This window comes from Chanodichthys erythropterus, chromosome 19, assembly GCF_024489055.1.
Source record: "Chanodichthys erythropterus isolate Z2021 chromosome 19, ASM2448905v1, whole genome shotgun sequence".
In the NCBI taxonomy this organism is placed as follows: Eukaryota; Metazoa; Chordata; class Actinopteri; order Cypriniformes; family Xenocyprididae; genus Chanodichthys; species Chanodichthys erythropterus.
The window spans coordinates 19,347,138-19,369,684 of NC_090239.1; the positions used below are offsets into that span (position 1 = coordinate 19,347,138).

A 22,547-nucleotide genomic window follows, 5' to 3' on the forward strand; every position below is an offset into this window, starting at 1 on the left:
CAACATAGTGCATAATGGTATTAAAATTATGTGTAGAGAATGTCCGAAAAAATGAATTTTATTGATGTCATTCGGAGTAACGAATATAAAGCCATTTTGGATCAACTCATGCAGTCAGTATCTTGTGACAGGATATGACATCATTCAGACACCTGCAAAGGACCACATGGTCGTGAAACATCAGGTCATCCGGTACAACTGCTATAAAACATGGAAAATATTGTGATATTTTAAAAACTTTTTAACATTGTTAACACTTAATAAAACTTCAAAATTAATTATATCTCCATCATGTTTTCGTCAATGACCCATATATACTCAATATATACCCATATATACTGTAGTCTCCGTCCCCTCTAAGGAGTCTTTAGCATGATAAAGTTTGAAGACCCCCTAATGTATTTTATAGTGAATATTACTTGACGTTATTGTTGTAAAGTGCACAAAGAGCAAAGATTTGTACTTAGTGTCATGGTTCTCACCTTTAAAGAGAGTTCTGAGATGGCGTGGGCCAGAGCATTAAATTAGCCCTGGCAGGCACAACCCTCATGGGTAAACTAATCTGACAGCAGTGATCTCCTCCACATATCCCATATCATAATCAACTTTTATGCCCCTTCATGCCTGTTGGAGATGGATCACTATTAGAACTTCATGCCCTGACGACACACTAATGCTAAAATGCGGGGTGACAGACAGTGGTTTAGATGGCACACAAACACACACTTTCTAACACTCTTTATTATTGTTGGGTGATTGAGCCATTGCCCTCTGATGGAGTGGGTGATGCCAGAGCATTTAGAGGAGTCAGCTTCCCCTCAGCACATGAGACATGACTGATGTCACACGCACACACACGAGTACAGATGCAAGAACTGGAGCATCAGGGCTAATTAATCAGCCATCAAGGGGACATTAATAACATTTCAATCTCTCTCCCGCTGTCCCTTGTTCTATCTCATTTGCTTTTGATGTCACCCCCGCCACGGCACTAACTTTGATCTGGTTATCCATCAGCTTGATATGCTGGGTACAGTCGTGGTGCTGATGTTTTGATGCTGTAAATTCAATGCAGGTCCTGATGAAACTTTAAAGGGATATTGTCATGTATGGATGAATTATAATCATGTTCTCTCCTTCATAATATGGAACACAATAAGAGAAATTTAACAGAATTTTCATGTTTTTATTTATATATATATATATATATATACATATATATTTATATATACAAGATATTTTTATAGATATATTAGTAAATTTTTTGACCCACTTAAGTATGTCTTAAGTACATCTTTATATGTAATTCCATAATTACTTCTATTGTCTTTTAAATAAGATTAAAGTGTACTGTCATATGTACTGGCAAATGTTTATGGTTAACTAAAATATAAATAGATTTGTAATGATCAAATATGTATGTGTGTGTGTGTGAATTTGCAGGATGCCAAGTTTGTAGAGGAGAGGAGGAAACAGCTGCAGTCGTACCTGCGTATGGTGATGAATAAACTGATCCAGACACTGCCTGAATTCACTGCCCAGCCCACAAAGGAGACCTTACTGCATTTACTGCCTTTCTGCCAGTGAGTACACACACAACACATGCAGTAACCATCAGCTGTATGTCATTCAGCTCCATGAACTCTGTATGACACTGTATTTTAGTACCTCGATCAAAGATACATGCCATTTTCAGTTGTCACTCAAGTAGGCCAAAGCAATCAAACTTTCAAATGCCATAAATGCATGCTGAATAAAGAAATGACACTGATAGTATCATATTCATACTCCCCGTCTGTTGTGCTGCCCCCGATTCACCAGAGGAATTAAGCAAATAAGGCTGTGAAAAGTTTGTATTGAATGCAATTGGCATGCCGAGTTTACAATCTTGTGGATTGCTTCTGAATATTAGATTGTGAAAGATGCAGATGCAATATGGTATACTTTAGTCAATCTTTTTGACTCCAAGGCTTCCAATTGTCCACATCAAAATTCGAGAGCCAGACACTGAAACTCCTTGTTTCTGTAAATTAAATGTAAGGATTTCAGAAGTTTTAAGATCTGAATGTTGGTGAATGTTGAAGGTTGCCACTCTTTTTATTAGTTAATTTATATCACTTTTTTCATGATTTACTGTAAAATGGTTAAGGATGAGGATTTTTAAATAAATGTATATATATATATATATATATATATATATATATATATATATATATATTATATATTTTTTTTTACTCACAGTTTCTCCCCAGTAAAATATTTTAGAGCTTGGCATGACTAGAAAATGGATATTTGTTATACAAAATGCTCATGGAGTATTAAGATTTCATTGATTTACATGACTAGAAATCACACTTTTAAAATTAGGATACCTCATATATCCACAGTTGTTTAGGGGGTAAATTAAAATAAGAAATATCGTTAACACTTTACAATAAGGTTCATTAGTTAAAGGTATAGTCTGTAACCTTTTTTGGTTAAAAATGATCCAGAATCAATTTTTGAGCAAGTACATAACCAGCCAGTGTTCAAAAGTATTCATCTCCTTAACTTAGCCCGATTCACAGCAGTAAGCTTGTAATAATGTTTTATAATAAATCGATACTGGTGGATTTCTGCAGGAAATTCGAGCATGCAGTCTTTGCGTCATTGCATCATTACGTCATTACGTCACATCTGTAAACAGAAAGAAAGGAGTCCCAGCTAGACTATGCATATAGGATGCTGCTCATTTATAGCCTTTTATCATAGCAGCTGCAATATTTAAACTTATCATTTTGATGGTGGATTATAATTCAGAAAGGTCCCAATGACAATCATCAGTGACACCTGAAGATTCAGCTGTGGTCAAAAAGCAAAAGACTTCAGACTGCGGAGTGGCTACAGAAATTGAAATCTACAGGTAAATACACAGTCACGCAATGCTTATGTTGTTAACATTAACAATTTGAGAACAAAGTATAACAACAATAATAATTTTCACGGTTTGATGCGATATGAGCTAAGCGATCATTCAATTTAATCACCATTGGCAGCGCAATTTATTGTAGGCCTAATGATTTTTCCCTCAGTTGGTCAGAACAAAAGTGGTAAACATCTTACTTATTTGTTCAGATGACATTTTCCGGTGAAAATTCCTACTTTGGTCATACTTCAAGACTACAATCTGTGATTCCGAAGTACAGTATCCACACCGGTGTGGTTACTGACAGCAAACATTAGATTTATCCGCACTGAGGAACTTTGCCGATGCACAATGCACGTAGAGATGATAATTCCGCATATAACTGCAATTGCAGGTTTCAAACAGAGATGGCGACTAAGAGGCAAATCTTACGGACAGCAGCTTTAACATTAGTTAACATGAACTTATAATGAACTGCACTTATACGGCATTTATTAATCTTGTTAATGTTAATTTCAACATTTACTAATACATTATTAAAATCTTAACATTAGTTAATGCACTGTGAACTAACATGAGCAAACAATGAACATTTGTATTTTCATTAACGTTAACGAAGATTAGTAAATACAGTAACACATGTATCAAATGCTCATGGTTAGTTCATGTTAGTTAATACATTAACCAATGTTTAACTAATGAACCTTATTGTAAAGTGTTACCAAAATATCTTTCATTTTAGTTGTTTTAGCTTATTTTAATGATTGTTGCCCTATTTTAAATAACTTTAGGTCATCTTGAGGTCTCCTTTGGAATATTCCTGATGCACCCTTCCTGAGAACCACTGCTATAATGTGACTGGAATGGTATCACTCCATTGTTAGTGGCTTTTTAAAATGCAGAAAGTGCACTCAACTGCACAGTGTCTGGATATAAGCCCCATTATAATGCTCTTCTCCAATATTTGATCATCATTTGATGAATTACTGCTGCCATTATGAGTAGAAAATGTACACAAACATCACTTTTTAATAAACCCTATTTACCGCCTGCTTTCCGTGGGCGATAATAGCACACTGTTAATTATTGCAAGCAAATAGCACTGACTTTTACCAACTTTCTAAAACCTTATTTACATATACATGTGTGTTTGTGCTGAATAGAATGAGAGTTACTTCATTTAAATACCAATGAGGTTTTTTCAACACCTGTTTAAACTAGATTACTATAGCTAGTGAATATATCAGTTTTTTTATTATTATTTTTTTTGCTGAAGCCCCGCACTGCCCACTCTACGCTGAACAAATGCATCAAAACCCATAATCTCACAGCTGTTCTTTAACAGGAAATTTGATTTGCTTACACTCCCCTCACATCCTGCATTTTACCGGCCAATTGTCTGTTCCGATTGGCTCATTGATTTATCAGGTCAGACTTCCTTTCACGCGCTGCATCTCATTGGTTTATTGTTAGCGCTGGCTCTGGCAGTGTGACGTGATTACAAACAGGAAATTAATAAAAACCTATTTTACTCTCACATCAAATCTGATTTAATTAAGAGACCCTTGGCACATTGTGAGAATAAGATAATGGCTCTTTGCTTGGCATGACTGGAGATAATTTGAGTGCTTAGGACAGATGAGTCCAGCTGCTTTTTTAGGTAGAGAGAGAGCTGGATGTGATGTATGATTAGGCAGAGATGTTTAGTGAATGTTTAGCATCACATTTTGTCACAATAGCCCTCATTTAGGGGCTCCTAGAGTCCTTGAGTCCATTCTCTATGTGGATTGGATTACTTTTGTGTGTATACAGTGCACCATTCACACATTGATTGTTTGTGTTTCTGAACATGTGCTATATAGCAACTGTGTTTATTCTCTAAATTTGCCAGTGTGATTTATGTGATTAACAATTCTGTTCTTGTGCTCTGGAAGCAGCGCTCAGACCTGTAGTAGCTGCTCACAGCAATTTAAACACACTGACGATTACATATCCATGCCAATAAAGCCGCCTCCTGGCAAACAGACAGAGCGGAAAGCTGTCGCACAGAGGTTATAGCGAGCGTGCGCTGCCAACGAGGGAATCCTTTCATGTTAAAACAGCTCTTGTGAACCTGATCCTGGCATCTCCTGACTGTCACTGTCAGTTTTGAGTGGGATGACGAAGGTCTTTTAAAAGACGTTTTTGTGAAAAGGTTTCTGTGGAACAAAAAGCGTTTTCAGACTTTGAGAGAATTCAGCTTTGAAATGGAAGACACTTGAGGTCTATACATCTTTACTGAGCAGGGCTGCTTCAAAGAGCCTCCAGCAAAGGTGGTCTCAGCCAGGGTTGTCGTTTTGGTTTTGATGGAGCTCTAGTGGCAGTCTTGACTCACTTGGTGCTCTAGGCAAGATTGGACATGACAAAAGACAAAAACACTTTTTAGCAACTTCGGGCCCTATCATACATCCGGTGCAATGTGACGCCAGGCACAACACAAGTGTTTTTTGCTAGTTTCAGCCTGATGCAGATATCATTTTCACGTCCAGTGCCATGTTGTTTAAATAGCAAATGCACTCACGCCCATTTGTTTGACCATGGGCTTGTTGGTCTGAAAACAAAGTGTGTTCAGGCGCATTGTTGGCGTGTTGCTATTTTGAGGCAACTAAAAATGTCTGCGCCATTGACCAACAAAAACCTGGTCAATGTTGCAATATTTTTTTTGTTATTTAATGGGCGCATTAGTAATACGCGCCTATAGGCAGGTGCGCAACGTGTGTACACTCTGCTTATTACACACAAAGGGACGCTCAGCAGCACACAGACATTTTTAAATATTAAAAATAAAAGGAATCCTCTCTGGGGAAGCTTACAGTCTTTCCGCTTGCAAATTCCGTCATGTAAATAGTGAATCTACCATGGTGCAAGTGCAACTGGCTTTTAAATGGAATGGGAGATGTGACTCTGATTGGTTTATTGCACGTTACGCCCAAAACACACCCATTACTCATTAAGAGACTAGGTACAACCCTTTTGGACCTGGTGCGCCAACCATTTTTTTCATCGTTAAACTAGCAAGAGGATTCGGACATGCCCTAAGTGCACCTGCACCATGTGCTTAGATTGTTAAAATAGGGCCCTTAGTGTGAGACTTAGTCTACTAGTTCATTTTCGATTAGGATACAGGTAGACAGGGGTTCAAATTAGTTAGATTGATTTTTTTTTTTTTTTATGTTTTTGAAAGTTTCGTATGCTCACCAAGACTGCATTTATTGGATCAAAAATACAGTAAAAATTGTGAAATATTACTACAGTTTAAAATAACTTTCCTATTTGAATACATTTTAAAATGTAATTTACTCAAAGCTAATTTACTACAAAGCTGAATTTTCAGCAATATTCCAGTGTCACATGATCCTTCAGAAATCATTCTAATATGCTGATTTGCTGCTCAAGAAACATTTCAAATTATCAGTGTTGACAGTGGTGGATTTAGTCATGGGCGACATGGGCAACCGCCCAAGGCGGCATCTTGACAGAGGTGGCACGGGGTGTCCACACAAAAGGAAAAAAAGGATTGCACAATTTTGGTTTTACCGCTCATTTGCGGAACACTTCAATGATAACATGCCACCATATGGATCAATTAAAGGGGGGGGGGGGGTATCACACACAGTTTCTGCCAATCTCATGTTAATCTTGAGTACATATAGAGTAACAATGCATCCTTCATATCTCAGAAAAGTCTTTAGTTTTGTCATATTTATATAAGATAGATAAAAAAAATTAAAAAAACATACGTGCACAATTTCATCCTCTGTTCCCTTAATGCTGGGTTCTTTGGGAAGCTGAAAAAGGTAATCTTTCCCTCACAACTAAAAACACACTCCTTCGGGGACAGGAGCTGCGGCTCATTTCGGAGGCTGCGTCCTCCGGAGGTCACATTTGAAGGCTGAATAATTAATCAAGGATGTCATATTTAAGAAAAGTAACAGTAATAAAATTGACTGATATTCATTGTGAGGTGTAAAATACTGTAATTTCTTTCTTACGTTGCAATCTAATGGTTATTTTTCTTAAATGAGACTGCCTCGATAATGTATGCAGCCTTCAAAGGGTGCAGCCCTTGAAGTGGCAAACAGCCATTGTTGAAAAATCTCTTAGCTTCCGGATCTCGATTGAAACGCATTGATGGGTGTGCTCTTGCTCTTGTTCTGGGTGATGTGTTTTTGCATGCCTATACAAGGAATTCCGCTCTCTTTTGACGTTATACAGGACACACTCGAAAAAAACCTCTCCGAAACCTGTACCGAAACCGGAAGTAGTGGTAATACTCCGTCATACGTCCAACTCGTGTTTTGAAAGTTTGGCCATGTTTAACATGAGAATGCAACTCACCTCAGGGCTTCCAGTGGGGAGACCTGAGGTGACAGAAGGGTGGCAGAAGGGGTGGTTCGCCCCAGGGCGCCATAAGAGCTACAAACTGCCACTGAATGTTGAAAACAGTTGTGCTACTTCATATTTTTGAGGATACCGTGACACATTTTTTTTCAGGATTCTTTGATGAATAGAAAGTTCAAAATAACAGCAATAATTTGAAGCAGACTTTTTTTTAAAAACAAAAGTGTCTTTACTGATACTTTTGATCAATTTAATGCATCCTTGCTTTTTTCTGAAAAAAAAAATCGTACTGACCTCAAAATCTTTGAATGTACATCATTTTTGTTAGTGGCATTTATATATCAATCCATATATAATGTGATACTTTTTTAGATATAATAAGTATTGATTTGTGTTATTCAAAATCGACTGGTCTCAAAAATCTAAGGGAGCAGGTTGATTGATTGTTGCGGTTGAGCATTATTGACCACATCCGGTAATGCTTGTTTCGGTTTCAATGTGGTTGAGCCGTTTCCAAATTTTCTTCATAGATATTACCTGCCTAAATCCACAACAAGAAGCCTCTCCAGCAGAAGTGCAGGGGATAGACGAATAAGGAGGGCTTGTTCCACAGCTAAATGAAGAGCTGAATCTCTGTTATGTAACATTTGGAGGCTCTTTCAGGCTTCTGTTTAGACTGCAGATCAGCCTTCTGCCGCATGGACCCATTGAATAGTATCTGCATGAGTGTGTGTGTGTTGGTTTGTGAGGAGCTGAGGATGGAGAGATGGATAGATTTACTGGTGGGGGGCATCGCAGCACCCCCACTTACCTGCTTCTAGCTTCTTCCCTGCTGCTCAAGTTTGATTGAAAGCTGCTCAGCACTTCATTCTTCCTGTATTTTTTTTTCTTTCTCCCTCATTCTTTCCCCACGTCCAGCTCTCTACTTTTCTCTCTCAGCCCTATGCCGATCTGACAGCAGCAATACAGCAGAGGAGAAGCCGATCATGGTATGATGTGTGTTGCATAACCACACTTCTGGCTTACTGTTCAAATTTCATTTCCTTTGAAACCTCTTGAACACTATTAGTTATACGTAATCAGTACAGATAGATTAGCCTGCTTTCAGACAAACTGCTTTATAAAAATCATGCCCTAACAAAGGTGCTTTTTGAAACTAGTTTTTGGTCCTAATTGAGAACAGAAAAGTAAATTCACTGTTTTTCTACTAAGATGATCCAGTTGCAAGAAAAGTATAGATTTTTGCATAAATTGGTCATAAAATTGCCTTGTGGGATAGAAGAGGTGTGACTGTATCCAATCAAATTCCCACAGTGATGCCTTGTGTTTTATGCTTGTGTAAAGTGAGACATTTTAGTATTGAGCCACAGCACAGAGCAAATAACTGGTTTACAGGAAAAAAAGGATGTGGATTTTCTATGGATTTATAAAATGGATTATTTCATTTTATTAAACCATTAATATTAAGAAAAAAATAATAAAAAATACATATGCTTTTATTCACTTATTGTTTTGTAAGGCTGGAAGCTTACGCTGCTATTTTGAACCAATAATCGGAAACAAAAAGCAGTTGAAGGATAGCGTACGTAATTCAGTTATTTATCGGACTCCAATATAATTAATCTGAATCCATTAAAGTTGTTGTCATTCTTTAACCTCTTATTCTTTAAATGTAAAAGTCTTTCTTAGAACTGATAGGAAAACGTAGGACTTAAGCTGAACGTTTAGATAACGAAAGCTACAGTCACTTGAGCTTTCAACATTATCAGTGATAAAAGGAAAGATTCTCAAAACCTTTAAAGCAGGCAAAGTTATTTATTAAGTTGCATGTTTAAATATACAGACAGTAGAATGTAACAACATACTGTATAGAAAAACTTTGACATAGTTACATAGTTGTGTGTTAGAAAACACTAGTAGATAAATAGTAGTTGTAGTTGAAAGAATATATGTCATGTGAAGCAAATGGTACAGATGAGTCATTGAGGTGTAAACGACTCTGTCTCCCCAGATAGAACCATCCTGTTCTTGGAGTGTCCCAACAGTCCACAATCAGCATATTGATGAATCCCTCCCACTGGATAGGCATTAGCATACTGTGATGATGAAGGCCATTGTGCCACGTTTAATTCACATGTATACCTTTAAAGGGATTTCTTAAGTACTAGGGCATATTCTATGTGAGGTCTACCCGTATTCGCTCAACCCTACAGTTTAAACTCCAGGTTGGCTGACATGAAAACATATTGTTGACTATGGTGTTTGTTGTTGTGGCTTGGTTGAATATTGAATCAGATCTTATAAGTAATATATGCAGAAATCCATTGCAAATTCACACACGTTTTCCTTCAAATGTAGATGCATTCAGTTCGCCAAAAACATTTATTTGCTCCTCGCTGTGGATCTTTACTCCTAAAATGTCTGGCATTCTTTTTACACACACATAAACACACACTGTCACTGTTCGAATTCGATTGGATGCAGTCACACCCTCTCCGTTCCACAAGAGCCAGGCTTATGATGCCTTTGCATTGTGTTTTGGCCACAAACACAAAAACCATGATTCTGGATCTTGACATAGGTGATACAGGAGCACAGCTCTTCACACCACTTCTTTGTCACTCATGTATGACAGTCTCACAACATTGCAGCCACCCTTCATCCCACCCTCAAATTGTGACCCAATGTGTTTTTTCCAAGAAGCTTCCTGCTTTTCTGCTCGCTTTTACTTTGGCTGCTCACTGTCTGCACAATCAAAATAAGAAATAGAAATAAGAAATAAGATGATATAGAAATAAAATAGAAAAAAGTCCCTTTACCTATAGAGTGCAGGGATGACATATTTTTGTAGGTCAACCTGAAAGTTAGCATCACCCTGGTTCCCTCAACAAAATCCCAGTAGGACTCCCAGAGTAGGGCTTTTGGATTATTGTAAATATGCATATATGCTTTGTGCCAAACAAAAGTTTGATTCTTACAGTTTTTGTTCATCATGAACTTAATATTAAACACATCAATCATTTTAAAGCCTAAATACAATCACCAGAAGTAAAAAGCTTGACTCTTTCAACTTTCAAAAAAAAAAAAAAAAAAATCCCTGAAATTTTGAGTTAGAATAGTTTGCAAGAGTGCAGCTGTAAACACTACAAGCCTGTAAATGTGGAATACTGAGTAGCTGAATTTACCTGTTTGGCTGATGATGCTTAATGTGACGACCTCTGTAGCTCCATTTAACCACTTGTTAGTAACCACTTTTTTCAAGACACGTAAAAGCTTTAAACGGGTCATATGATGGTTCTAAAAAGAGCATTATTTTGTGTATTTGGTTTAATGCAACATTATTGTTGCTCCTCTATGCCCCGCCTTTCTGAAACACAACGATTTTTACAAAGCTCATCATTCTGAAAAGCGCGGTGTGCTCTGATTGGCCAGTGGTCCAGTACATTGTGATTGGCCCGTGTACCTTAAGCCAAACGCCCTTTACCTTATTTGGAACATCAGCTCCCAAAGCAATATTGACAGATGATAATATCGGTACTACCATATCAATTCGAGCCTGAATCTGATCCGGAAAATGCAGATGACCAAGCTGATAGATCAACTTTGCCAGCGTGACTGGACCAGACACATTATGTAAACATAAAACCATGTCTGCATTTGTGATTGTAGAAATGTCAAACAAGCGCTAATCAAGCGTATAGCATTAGTTCTGGCAGGTCACGTTAGTCAAGCTTGCATCAGCTGACACTCAGCTGATTTGCATTGACCTATAGGAATATGACCCATATCACCACATTCGTATATGGTCCATTCAGTATTATCAGCAGCTTTATCGCATTGCTCAGGAGCTAATTACCCTCCTCCTTCCCTAGCTCCTCCTTCATCCAGTCAGGAATTGACCTTCTGATATTTCTTTTTATCAAACTCATTCTTCAATTATGTTGTTACATTAATTATTGTCATTAAGAAAATGAATGATATTGCAATACTTGGATCTGTTCTGTTTACCCTAAGGGGGGTTATCACTGTTCACCCTGCTCTTATCTATGCTAGGCTGCATGGATGGGCAGGGAGTATTTGCCCAGAGCAGAACTATACCTGCCAATCCAAACTGTATGCTAACTGCCAGTCATCTTTGACGATAGTGATCCTGACAGAACTCTATACTGCTCAAGACTCACGTTTGCAAATTCTTAAAATATGAAAACATACTTATAGGCTGTGTCTGTGAGTCAGAAGCAGTAGACTGTATTGCAAAGATGGAATTGCCCCACTTTTTAGAATCTGACTTTGTGCACAGCCGGCCTTGTACTCTCCCAGGTTCTGGAAACAGTCCTCAGAAAAATGCAACACACAGTCGAATATTTGGGTTACTGTTCTGGAACAGTGTTGTAAATAAAGCTTAACCACTGTTTTCTAATTGCGTCCTCTTTTGGAAGGCCAAACAAAGTATTCTGGCTTTCGCAACAAAAATCAGCATCTCCACGACATGGTGGCGCCGGCGGCAACAATATTACAGCGAGAATAAAAGCTGCTTCTTTTTTTGTGTATACATTTGGGTGGTGTTATGAAACTCAGCCCGCACAGACTGATGTAGATTTGTGGGGGTGTTTTTGAATGAAGCGTTTTAGGAACTTAACTTTTACAAAGAATACAGTTGTATGATTTTCATGTATAAATATTTGTGTGTTTGGATCAGCAATTTTATTTTGATCTATCAAATAAGGACACAGTAATATTTCAGTAGTGAAATGAGGTTTATTGGATTAAAAGAAAATGCGCAATATGCATCAAAATGAAATTAGACAGGTGCATAAATTTGGACACCCCAACAGAAAAATCACATCAATATTTAGTAGAGCCTCCTTTAGCAGAAATAACAGCCTCTAGACACTTCCTATAGCCTGTAATGAGTGTCTGGATTCTGGATGAATGAATTTTGGACCATTCCTCCTTACAAGACATCTCCAGTTCAGTTAGGTTTGATGGTTGCCAAGCATGGACAGCCCGCTTCAAATGATGTTCAATGATATTCAGGTCTGGGGACTGGGATGGCCATTCTAGAACATTGTACTTGTTCCTCTGCATAAAGGCCTGAGTAGATTTTGAGCAGTGTTTTGGGTCGTTGTCTTGAAATATCCAGCCCCGGCGTAACTTCAACTTTGTGACTGATTCCTCAACATTATTCTCAAGAATCTGCTGATATTGAGTGGAATCCGTGCAACCCTCAACTTTAACCAGATTCCCAGTACTGGCACTGGCCACCAACCTCCACCAAATTTTACTGTGGGTAGCAAGTATTTTTCTTGGAACGCTGTGTTCTTTTGCTGCCATGCATAACTCCCCTTGTTATGACCAAATAACTCAATCTTTGTTTCATCAGTCCACAGCACCTTATTCCAAAATGAAGCTGGCTTGTCCAAATGTGCACTTGCATACCTCAAACAACTCCGTTTGTGGTGTGTGTGCAGAAAAGTCTTCTTTCGCATCACTCTGCCATACAGCTTCTCCTTGTGCAAAGTGCATTGTTGAACGATGCACAGTGACACCATCTGCAGCAAGTTGATGTTGTAGGTCTTTGGAGGTGGTCTGTGGGCTGTTTTTGACCGTTCTCACCATCCTTCACCTTTGCCTCTCCAATATTTTGTGTGGCCTGCCACTTCTGACCTTAACAAGAACTGTGCCTGTGGTCTTCCATTTCCTCACTATGTTCCTCACAGTGGACACTGACAGCTTACAGTATATCTCTGCGATAACTTTTTGTAGCCTTCCCCTAAACCATAATGAAGAACAATCTTTGTTTTCAGGTCATTTGAGAGTTGTTTTGAGGCCCCCATGTTGCCACTCTTCAGAGGCGAGTCAAAGAGAACAACAACTTGCAATTCACCACCTTAAATACCTTTTCTCATGATTGGATGCACCTGTCTATGAAGTTCAAGGCTTAATGAGCTCACCAAACCAATTGTGTGTTCCAATTAATCAGTTACAGGTATTCAAATCAACAAAATGACAAGGGTGCCCAAATTTATGCACCTGTCTAATTTCGTTTTGATGCATATTGCACATTTTCTGTTAATCCAATAAACCTCATTTCACTACTGAAATATTATTGTGTCTTTCAGTTATTTGATAGATCAAAATGAAATTGCTGATCCAAACACCCAAATATTTATAAATTGTCAGGGGTTCCTAAACTTTTGCAAACAACTGTATCTCTTTGGGTTTGAGACTTTGTGCTTTGTAAATCTGCAGATCTTATACATGCACAGCTACATAACACACTAAAGAAAAAAGAAAACAGGAAATCGCATCATATGACCCTTTAAAAAAAAAAATGATGTTGTAGAATAAAACATGAAAATATCTTGTTTTAACCACAGACCTTATTTCAGGCATTTAACCAAAAAACCATTAAGAAAAAAACATTGACTTCAGAACGATGGGGTTTTGGCCTGCAAAAATAAGTTATCCCTGCAATTGGAAGGTCAAATTTAGTCAAGTTTTAGAATTAAGTTCCAATTAGGATCATTTAAAATTGCTTTATTGAAAATACTTTTTATTTTATTTTGTATTCTACCTTTTAATTCTTTTTTATATGTCTATTTTATTTGTAATATTTGTCTTATTTTTTAGCAAGCAGAGGAATACAGTACAGTATGTACAGTACCATTCCTTTATTTACATTGTTTATTTATATTTATATGTCGTTTGGGAGCGGGCACCATGTGAGCCAGGATCGCCACTGGCTCCTAGGTTCCTCCAGCTCATGAGTGACATATAGTTGTCATGGTTTCCAGGCTGGAGTTGTCTCTGTACGCTGAGCCGCAGCTGGGTATGTATAGTGTCTAACCCTCAACTGCAGCTGATGTCTATACAGCCCTCCCTCAGGACTCACACACTGTCTCTGACACACACACTCAGCCTCGGGGGCTTTCCGCTCAGCGCTCAACTCGCAGGCATCTTTCAATTTCAGTTTGTTAGCCTTGAGTTACCGGTGATGTCAGTGTGCGGCCCGTGAGAATGGAAGGAAACAACGTTATTTCGAAGAGCTTGTTTCATTGTTTATTTACCTACAGCAGGGACTCTGACACGCTGGAGCGTTTAGTCACTGTAAATGCACAGAGAACATCTCGGAGCTGTGGTTTCCTGTGCTCCGTTTAAGCATTTAGGTGCCTGGTGGGAGCTATCTGTTTTCCAAAGGTATTACAACACAAATGAACACCTGGAGTCAGGCAGGAGAAGAAAAAGCAAAGTGCCCAGGGGGTTTACCGATGTTTGCGTTTGTTCCCTAACAGGGACAGCCCGACGGCCAATGAGAGTGGAGCCAAAACTGCCCGATCCAAAGCCTCCAGCCGCTTTCCCAGACTAGGCCGCAACTCGGGCCGTGAATCCCGGAACCCTGAACCCCAAAGCGGTGACCTTTAACCTCTGAGCGCAATCCTCAGAACTCATCAGTATTGATGTACTGAGCTCCAGGACCTTTTCTTCTATTATGGATGTACATACCGCCACTGCTGGCAACTAGCTGGGACGATTAACTAAATCAGCAGAGTTGCAGGAGAATGCAGCAGAATGTTCACTTACTATTGTGCCTAGTGATTTATAACAGATATGTGAAACTTTTATGAGACTGCGATGAGAATAATGTGATCGTCTGGAAATTATTTGCACATCTTTATATGATTTGACAGCGACACATTGGACTCACTTTTATTTTTATTTTTCTATAGGTTTTGTTACAATGCTCTGCTATGTATGAGGCACAAGGTTAATGTAATTGTATTATGACTGCACTTATAATACATATACAAAACAATCTTTTTCCACCATCTTGTGCACAATAAATCAGGAAAACGAATATCTGGCGATGGTCAGAACACGATAAAGCCCTTCTAAAGTGTTACACGGGTATATCTAGCCCTTGTTGTCTGTCCCTGAAAACCTTTCATTGGAAATTTCCCGGGCTGCCATTAACCTGTATGACATTGAGAGTACTGTTACACAGAAACTGCTGTGGGTGGGGCGTATCACATTGTGTGAAGAGTGTTTCGTAGCGGGGGAAACCTCCACTGAATGAACGAGCAGATCATTTTGCCCTATTTTAACTACAAGCATGATGATTGGACATCATTTCTAATAAATAGTATTTATGGTTTTTAACATGCTGTAATGTATATAGGGATCATAGACAAGAACCATGATGTGTTTAAATGAATAAATAGTCCACTATCAAATTGAATGTGATGTAGAATTGCCATCAGATTCTGTTCAGCTGTAACATACAGTAGCAGATCATTTGTGTGCTTTGCATATGTGTCTTGTTTGCAACCTTTTGTACTAGTACGCAACTGTATATGATGATTTTTCTTAAACAGAGTATCTTTCTGTCCCAAATGTGACAGGAAGCAGCTGTTTTTGCAGCCTTAGTAAAAGAGCTTAATGAATTCATGAATAAATGCAAGTACCAACACACAATTTGTTTTTGTTTCCATTTTTAAAGGTAACTGGAGATTAACACAATGACAAGGCTGTGTTTGCTACAGTTTGGGCAAATAAAAAAAAAAGTGGCCAGCAGTGGCTGAATTTGAGCTTGTGACCTGTGTTGCCATGGCAACTTGAAAACAAAAATTTCAATTCTACACCTCCAGGCCACTAAAAAATAAATGGGTTATGTAAAAATGAGTTATATAAGTAATTGTTGGTCCTTTCTATCACCTAAGCCTTGAGTGATACAAATCGTCTGTCACATGCATTTGTGTTTTTTTTTTTTTTATTGGTTTTTAGTCAAAAAAGTGCTTGCAGGGCAGCAAAATAATAGTAAGTGAGGTTTTAGGCTTTGGTTCTATGTAAATAGAATTGTTGCATCATAGTCGCTTTGCTGTCATCATGCAGGAAAGAAATGCGTAGGGACCCTGTCAATTGGAACACACCTCAAATAAAATCACATTTATGACTTTTTTTTTTTTTTTAAAGAATAAAGGTTTAATACTTTGAGTTAAGGGGTTGTAACAAACCCTAATCAGAATGTCTGAGGAATATCAAAGTGAAATGTACATACAGTATAAATACACTTTTATGTAATATAAGAGAGAACAGGGCTAGTCGTCACACTCCAGTAAATATTTCTCAAGATGGGTTCGTTTTTGAAAGTAATTTTCCTTTTTGCATATACCTTAAAGCAGCAGTTCACCTGCCTATAGCTTTCTAGTAATCCTGAATGAATTGATTAGCTGGTTCAGGTGTGTTTGATTAGGGTTGGGGCTAAACTCTGCAGGACAGTGGCCCTCCAGGACTGAATTTGCCCACCCCTGTATTAGGGGTAGGGATAGGGACAGGACTACATTTTCAGACAGGAATGTTGTTCTAGGATCAACAAAATATGTCTTACTTGACAAAATCACAGTGACCCTAGCCCCATTCTCCTAGCTGGCAGTCAGAAGTAGATCACTGCTCGTCGCAGTCTAGCACAGAGTTTTATTCACAGCTGAGTGAATGCAGGCCAGACAATCTGTGCACTTCCACTTGGATAGCCATCTAGATAATGTTACTTGTGCTCCTGGTCATGGCTTAGCAACTTTTAAAACAGAAATACACAGGTAATTTATTTCGCTGTATAGGAGGCACTATAAATGTCCCTGTCAAATCTGCATTATGAGGATGCACTCATCCAGTGATTTAAACATTTAAGTACTTACCTTTAGCACTCTGAAGTTTGTTTAAATAAGCTGTTTTATTCATGTGAAACATTCCTAACATTTATTGTTCAGCTGAATGTGATTTCCATGAATTTCTCTGCAGAGCACAGTGACCTTAGTTAAATCGAGGCTGTTGTATAAACAGTCCTGAGTATTTTAGTGGGAATTCTAATACAGCAGTCATTTCTTCTTCTCTTTCCTTCTTTTCTTTTTTATATAATTGATTTGCATTTCAAAAGTCTGAATGTGTATAAAAATGAATTAAAAAAAAGTATTTTAAACTCCAGAAATATCTTTTAAGAAATGTTTGAAGAAATGTTTTTTTGTTGTTGCTTCATTCAAAGTCCTCTGTGGTCTCAAAGAACTGTGGTACAAAGATTTAATTGCAAGTTTTCTAAATCTTTATATTCATTTTTGTCTATGCAGTGTGGACATTAAAGGGTTAGTTCACCCAAAAACGAAAATAATGTAATTTATTACTCTCCCTCATGTCGTTCCACACCTGTAAGACCTTCGTTCATCTTCAGGGCACAAATTAAGATATTTTGATTAAATCCGATTGCTCAGTGAGGCCTCTATAGACAGCAATGACATTTCCTCTCTCAAGATCCATTAATGTACTGAAAACATATTTAAATCAGTTCATGTGAGTTCAGCGGTTCTACCTTAATATTAAAAAGCGACGAAAATATTTTTTGTGTGCCAAAAAAACTAAATAACAACTTTCCAACAATATAGTGATGGGCCGATTTCAAAACACTGCTTCGGAGCTTTACGAATCGGATCAGTGATTCGGAGCACCAAAGTCATGTGATTTCAGCAGTTTAGCCGTTTGATAGGAGATCTGAATTACTGATTCGATTCGTAAAGCTCCGAAGCAGTGTTTTGAAATCGGCCCATCACTATATTGTACCGCTGAACTCACATGAACTGATTTAAATGTGTTTTTAGTACATTAATGGATCTTGAGAGAGGAAATGTCATTGCTGTCTATGGAGGCCTCACTGAGCCATCGGATTTAATCAAAATATCTCAATTTGTGTTCCGAAGATGAATGAAGGTCTTATGGGTGTAGAACGACATGAGGGTGATTAATAAATGACGTTATTTTCATTTTTGGGTGAACTAACCCTTTAATGAGTGATCTTTTACCCTCAATCTGAATGGCATTAAGATCCACCCAGTATAAGTACTGACAAATGTTATTGCATAAATCACAGTGTTAATGAAAATATGAAGACAAAATGATGCTGCAAGATACTAACAGAAGACATAAAGAATATTATTCTTTTAGAAAATATAATCGTAGTCAATAATGTCTATTGACAAAATGCATGCCTAAGTGATCTTACTCAAAATATGTAAGTTACAATGTGAATGTAAATATGCTCTTTTCATAATGACTCTAAACCGTGTAGTCAATAACTGTGGCACATAAAGAATTCACAATATTTTATTACAATGTAATCGTAACATTATTTCATGAGATCAGGTTTTCACAACAAGCACAGTTAATATACAGTAAGATGGCTGAATGTTTGATTAATTTTGCACTTTCTCTGTCAACTAAAATCGTATATACTGCACAATTCACATTTATTTGTGTAGTGCTTTTCACAATACTTTACATGTGCGTGAAACCAGCCTAATTATGTTAGATAACATTGTGGTTGACTCTTGTGACAATATGTAAAATTAGATGACATTTTAGTCAGAGTAAAACTGATTAAAATGAATGAAATTATGACAAAATATTGACTAAATTTAAAGAATATTTTTGTCAAAAGACAAATAAAACACAAAAAAACTGTAAAAATAAACACTGGATCCACCTACTGTGGACACATAATCATTAACAGTCAATAAAATAGGAAGAAACATGCTGTCAGTCGCTAACCAACCGCAAAATTCACACCCAATCCCAAATCGAATGCTTAATGAGCAGAAGCAGCCGACAGGTTTTAAATACAACATGTGTCGCTTGCATAAACAGTTGGGGCTGGAAGACAAGCCAGATTTAGATGGTAATTCAGCTTTGCTTAGGGATCATCTGTTGCTGTTGGCTCTGTTTCCTTTGATGGAAAAGCTGGGAGGAGACATCATATCTGGCCCATCTGGGAGCGAGGTAAGAGAGAAGGGCCTTGTGTATAAGAAAACATGGCACAGTATGTGTCATTTTATCTGAGGAACACAAACAACATCAGTCACCCAACATCCCAGTCAAATCCCTATCCAACAAGCCTATCAAGATTCAGAACAGAAACCAGAGACAGCAGCACAAGAAGATTGGCCCCATTAGAAATATGCTATTTATATGCTGTTTTGCATGGAGTCTTTGTGTTTATTGTAAATGTAATTATGATTCAATTATAGTGATTATGCTAATCTAGGGTGTACAAGTCTTAGCGAGACACGAAAACACTCAAAAACAAAGAGCAGGTACTCGGAGATGGAAAGCAAACATACTGTGTCTGATTTGGGAATGCCAGGAAGTGGATACTTAAGCACATTCTATAGATCTAGAGAGGAAGTAATGATTCAATAATGCAGAATTCTGTTCTGCTGTAAATCATCTTTAAAAAGACAATAGTAAACAGTCATTCAGCTGAAATCAGTTCAGTGTTGATTCAGTTTGGTTCAATAACTGTGTATGTAAAGTTCATCAATATGGAATGAGTTCAAGTCATCTAGAAAGCAGCTCTGCAGAAAACAGTAGTATCATCATCCAGCTCAGTTCAGCTCTCATTCAACAGTGTAATTGAAAGTAAAAAATTAAGGCTAAGTATGGTAACCCATACTCAGAATTAGTCCTCTGCATTTAACCCATCCAAGTTGGTGCACACACATTAGGAGCAGTGAGTATGGACATCACACTGCAAACCGTGGAGACACACATGGAGCAGTGGGAAGCCATTTTGCTGCAGCGCCCGGGGAGTAATTGGGGGTTAGGTGCCTTGCTCAAGGGCACCTCAGTCATTTCCTGCTGGTGATGAATTTCAAATCAAAACCGCAACCTTCGGATTACCATTCTGATTCTCTAACCATTAGGCCACGACTGTAATTATTTGTTTGACAATTCCTGAAAGGGAGGGTATCTCTTGAGCCAACACTTAGTGAGAGCTTTCTTAAAGGCGACCAGGAAGACCTTAAGGAGGTAATTATCACTTTTACACAAATGTCTGGGATAACTCCATGCAAGGAACATGAGGGAAAAGACACATCTATGTTAAAGCATAATATCCTGGACATTCATTTTCCCACCCTTACACAAAAAGGCTGAATATGTGGGCTGAGTCAGCCTGACCAAAACAATGATTTGATATTCTTTGAACATTCCTTTACATTAAATTATCAATTTTTTAATGTTTTCTGAGTAGTTTTGTGTTTTATAATTGTATTACATTTTGCTGAAAGCCTATAATAAGCAGTTTAATTGTGAGCTTACTCCACTATTAAAGCCTATTCACAACTATAACGTTTTAATAATGATTCTAATTCTACGAGAATAGTGAAGTCCACAATATAAATGAAATTACTTTCAGAACAATTTTTTTTCCAAATGATTAACTATAAAAAACATTGACAGCCAATTAGAATCCACCTGACTTTAAACAAAGCAACATGTTCTCCAACCAATACGCCTATATAGGTCATTTGACCCATAGGAGCGTTTACTAAAGTTGCGCCCCTATCGACAACAGGACACTTTCGTTTTAATTCATGAAATATGACCCATAGGAGCGTTTGCTAAAGTTGTGCCACTATCGACAACAGGACACTTTCATTTTAATGCATTGTTCCCTTTTATCTGCGTCATATTTCGGATTTTGCGTAACTCAATTGGCAGAGCATTGCAATATATAACAATATGCAATCATGCGACCGTGGGTTCGATCCCAGGGAACGCATGTGCTCATAAAGAGTATATGCACTATAAATCACTGAGGGTAGGTTTAGGGGTGGGGTGGGTGTAGTTGTTAATAAAAAAAAAAGTTTTGCTAAATGGAAATAGGTCAAATGGTGTAAAAAATTTTATTTAAATGAACACGCATTTTGATTGGTAACGACAGTCATACATCATTTCATGACGACAGACGTAACACGACACTGTCATTATTTTTACGCCAGCTAGAGGGCGCTTGACTTTAAAACGCAAATATAGGTCGTAATATGGTGGTTGAAAACAACCTATAGGGTCATTTTTTTTTGGAGGACAGTCTCAAACAAAGACTTTTAATATAGAAAGACGATGCACTCATATTACTACGAATGGGAGAAAGTGCAATGCACAATATGGCAGAATAAGTCCCGGCTTCAAAATTAGAGCCATAAGAAAATCTAAATAAAATCATCGCATCACTGCAGCTGCCGTTAGAAGCTCTGGTCGCTATAGAAACAGTCAGTGTTCTGAGACGTGTTATGACATGCACATGGCTGTTCCAGCCTGTAAAATGCCATTTTTTTGTCATGATTTGAGTGTTTAGAAACCAAATTTATGAGACAGTCATTGTCAGATTTCATTGGTGATTTCAATTATGAAATTTATTTGTAATCATAAAAAAAAAAAATTAAAAAAAGAGTATGAATAGTGCGAGTAGTGCATTCACACAGAAAATTCCAAAAAGAAAAAGTGCATTTTAACCCTTAAATGCATGACTGTTTCGCCATTCATTCTTACATATTCGGGTCTTTATCGACCCGGATCTATATCTAACACGGAAGGATCTCTACCTGTCGTGATTATATAAAACTCCTCTGATATTAGAGTAACAATTACAGAAGAATAAAATAAATCGTATTTTGTTACCTTTTGGAGCTTGAAAGGGCTCAGTTTGAGCAGATGTTTTATGCCATCATCCCTGTCCTCGTCAGACCTCATTTCCCAGTAAATTCAGCAAATAATTGGATAGTTTTATGTTTGAGGTCACGCATATGAGCCCATTCGCGATTTCAAACATATTCTCAGAACGATATAATTTTCAACATCTTCAAAATCAATATTTCGATCGCTAACATCTTCACCAGATCCATCCAGTGACAGTTACAGTCATATTTGATTGCGTTCAGCTCTGCAGTAAATCGCTGAGCCATTTCATGTTTCTCTTATTATTTTGTTTTCTGTCTGAATGAGTCGTCACTTCAGCATTGTGTATCAGACATTGCCACCTTGTGGAATAAAGGCGAATTGCACTTATTCCGTCATCTAAGATTCAATTATTGTTGTGAAGAAAAAATACACTCATACACACCTCGGGTCATTTGCGACCCTATACAATTTTTACAAAAAATGAATACAAAAATAGGCATTCTTTTATAATTTTATGATTTTTTTCTTGTTATATTCTTTATAATGAATTGATTGAGGAATACCAAGAAGGTTGATGTCGAACTTTAAAAAATGAACGAGGAGGAGGGTAGTGAATGACGTCCCGGGTCACTAAAGACCCGAGGTATGCATTTAAGGGTTAAATACCCGGATGATGCTCTAAATTAACGGAAAAAATTAAGTGTGGAATGTTGGACACTTTATACACTCAAATGTCACAGCTTTAATTATATAGCTGCTG

At 37.7% G+C, this 22,547-nt stretch overlaps 1 protein-coding gene across 11 annotated transcripts in view; it reads left to right on the forward strand.

Moving 5' to 3' along the window:
• The window catches only part of snx29 (sorting nexin 29), a 212,957-nt gene that overhangs the window by 126,554 nt on the left and 63,856 nt on the right, over nucleotides 1-22,547 (forward strand). For 3 of the 11 annotated variants that reach the window (XM_067368578.1, XM_067368581.1, XM_067368586.1), the window contains exons 20-21: nucleotides 1,444-1,583; nucleotides 19,024-19,421. In XM_067368578.1, the coding sequence (XP_067224679.1) occupies nucleotides 1,444-1,583; nucleotides 19,024-19,165 (282 nt within the window). In that variant the 3' untranslated portion in view covers nucleotides 19,166-19,421. The other 8 variants (XM_067368585.1, XM_067368584.1, XR_010892595.1 and 5 more) reach the window with 7 other exon arrangements.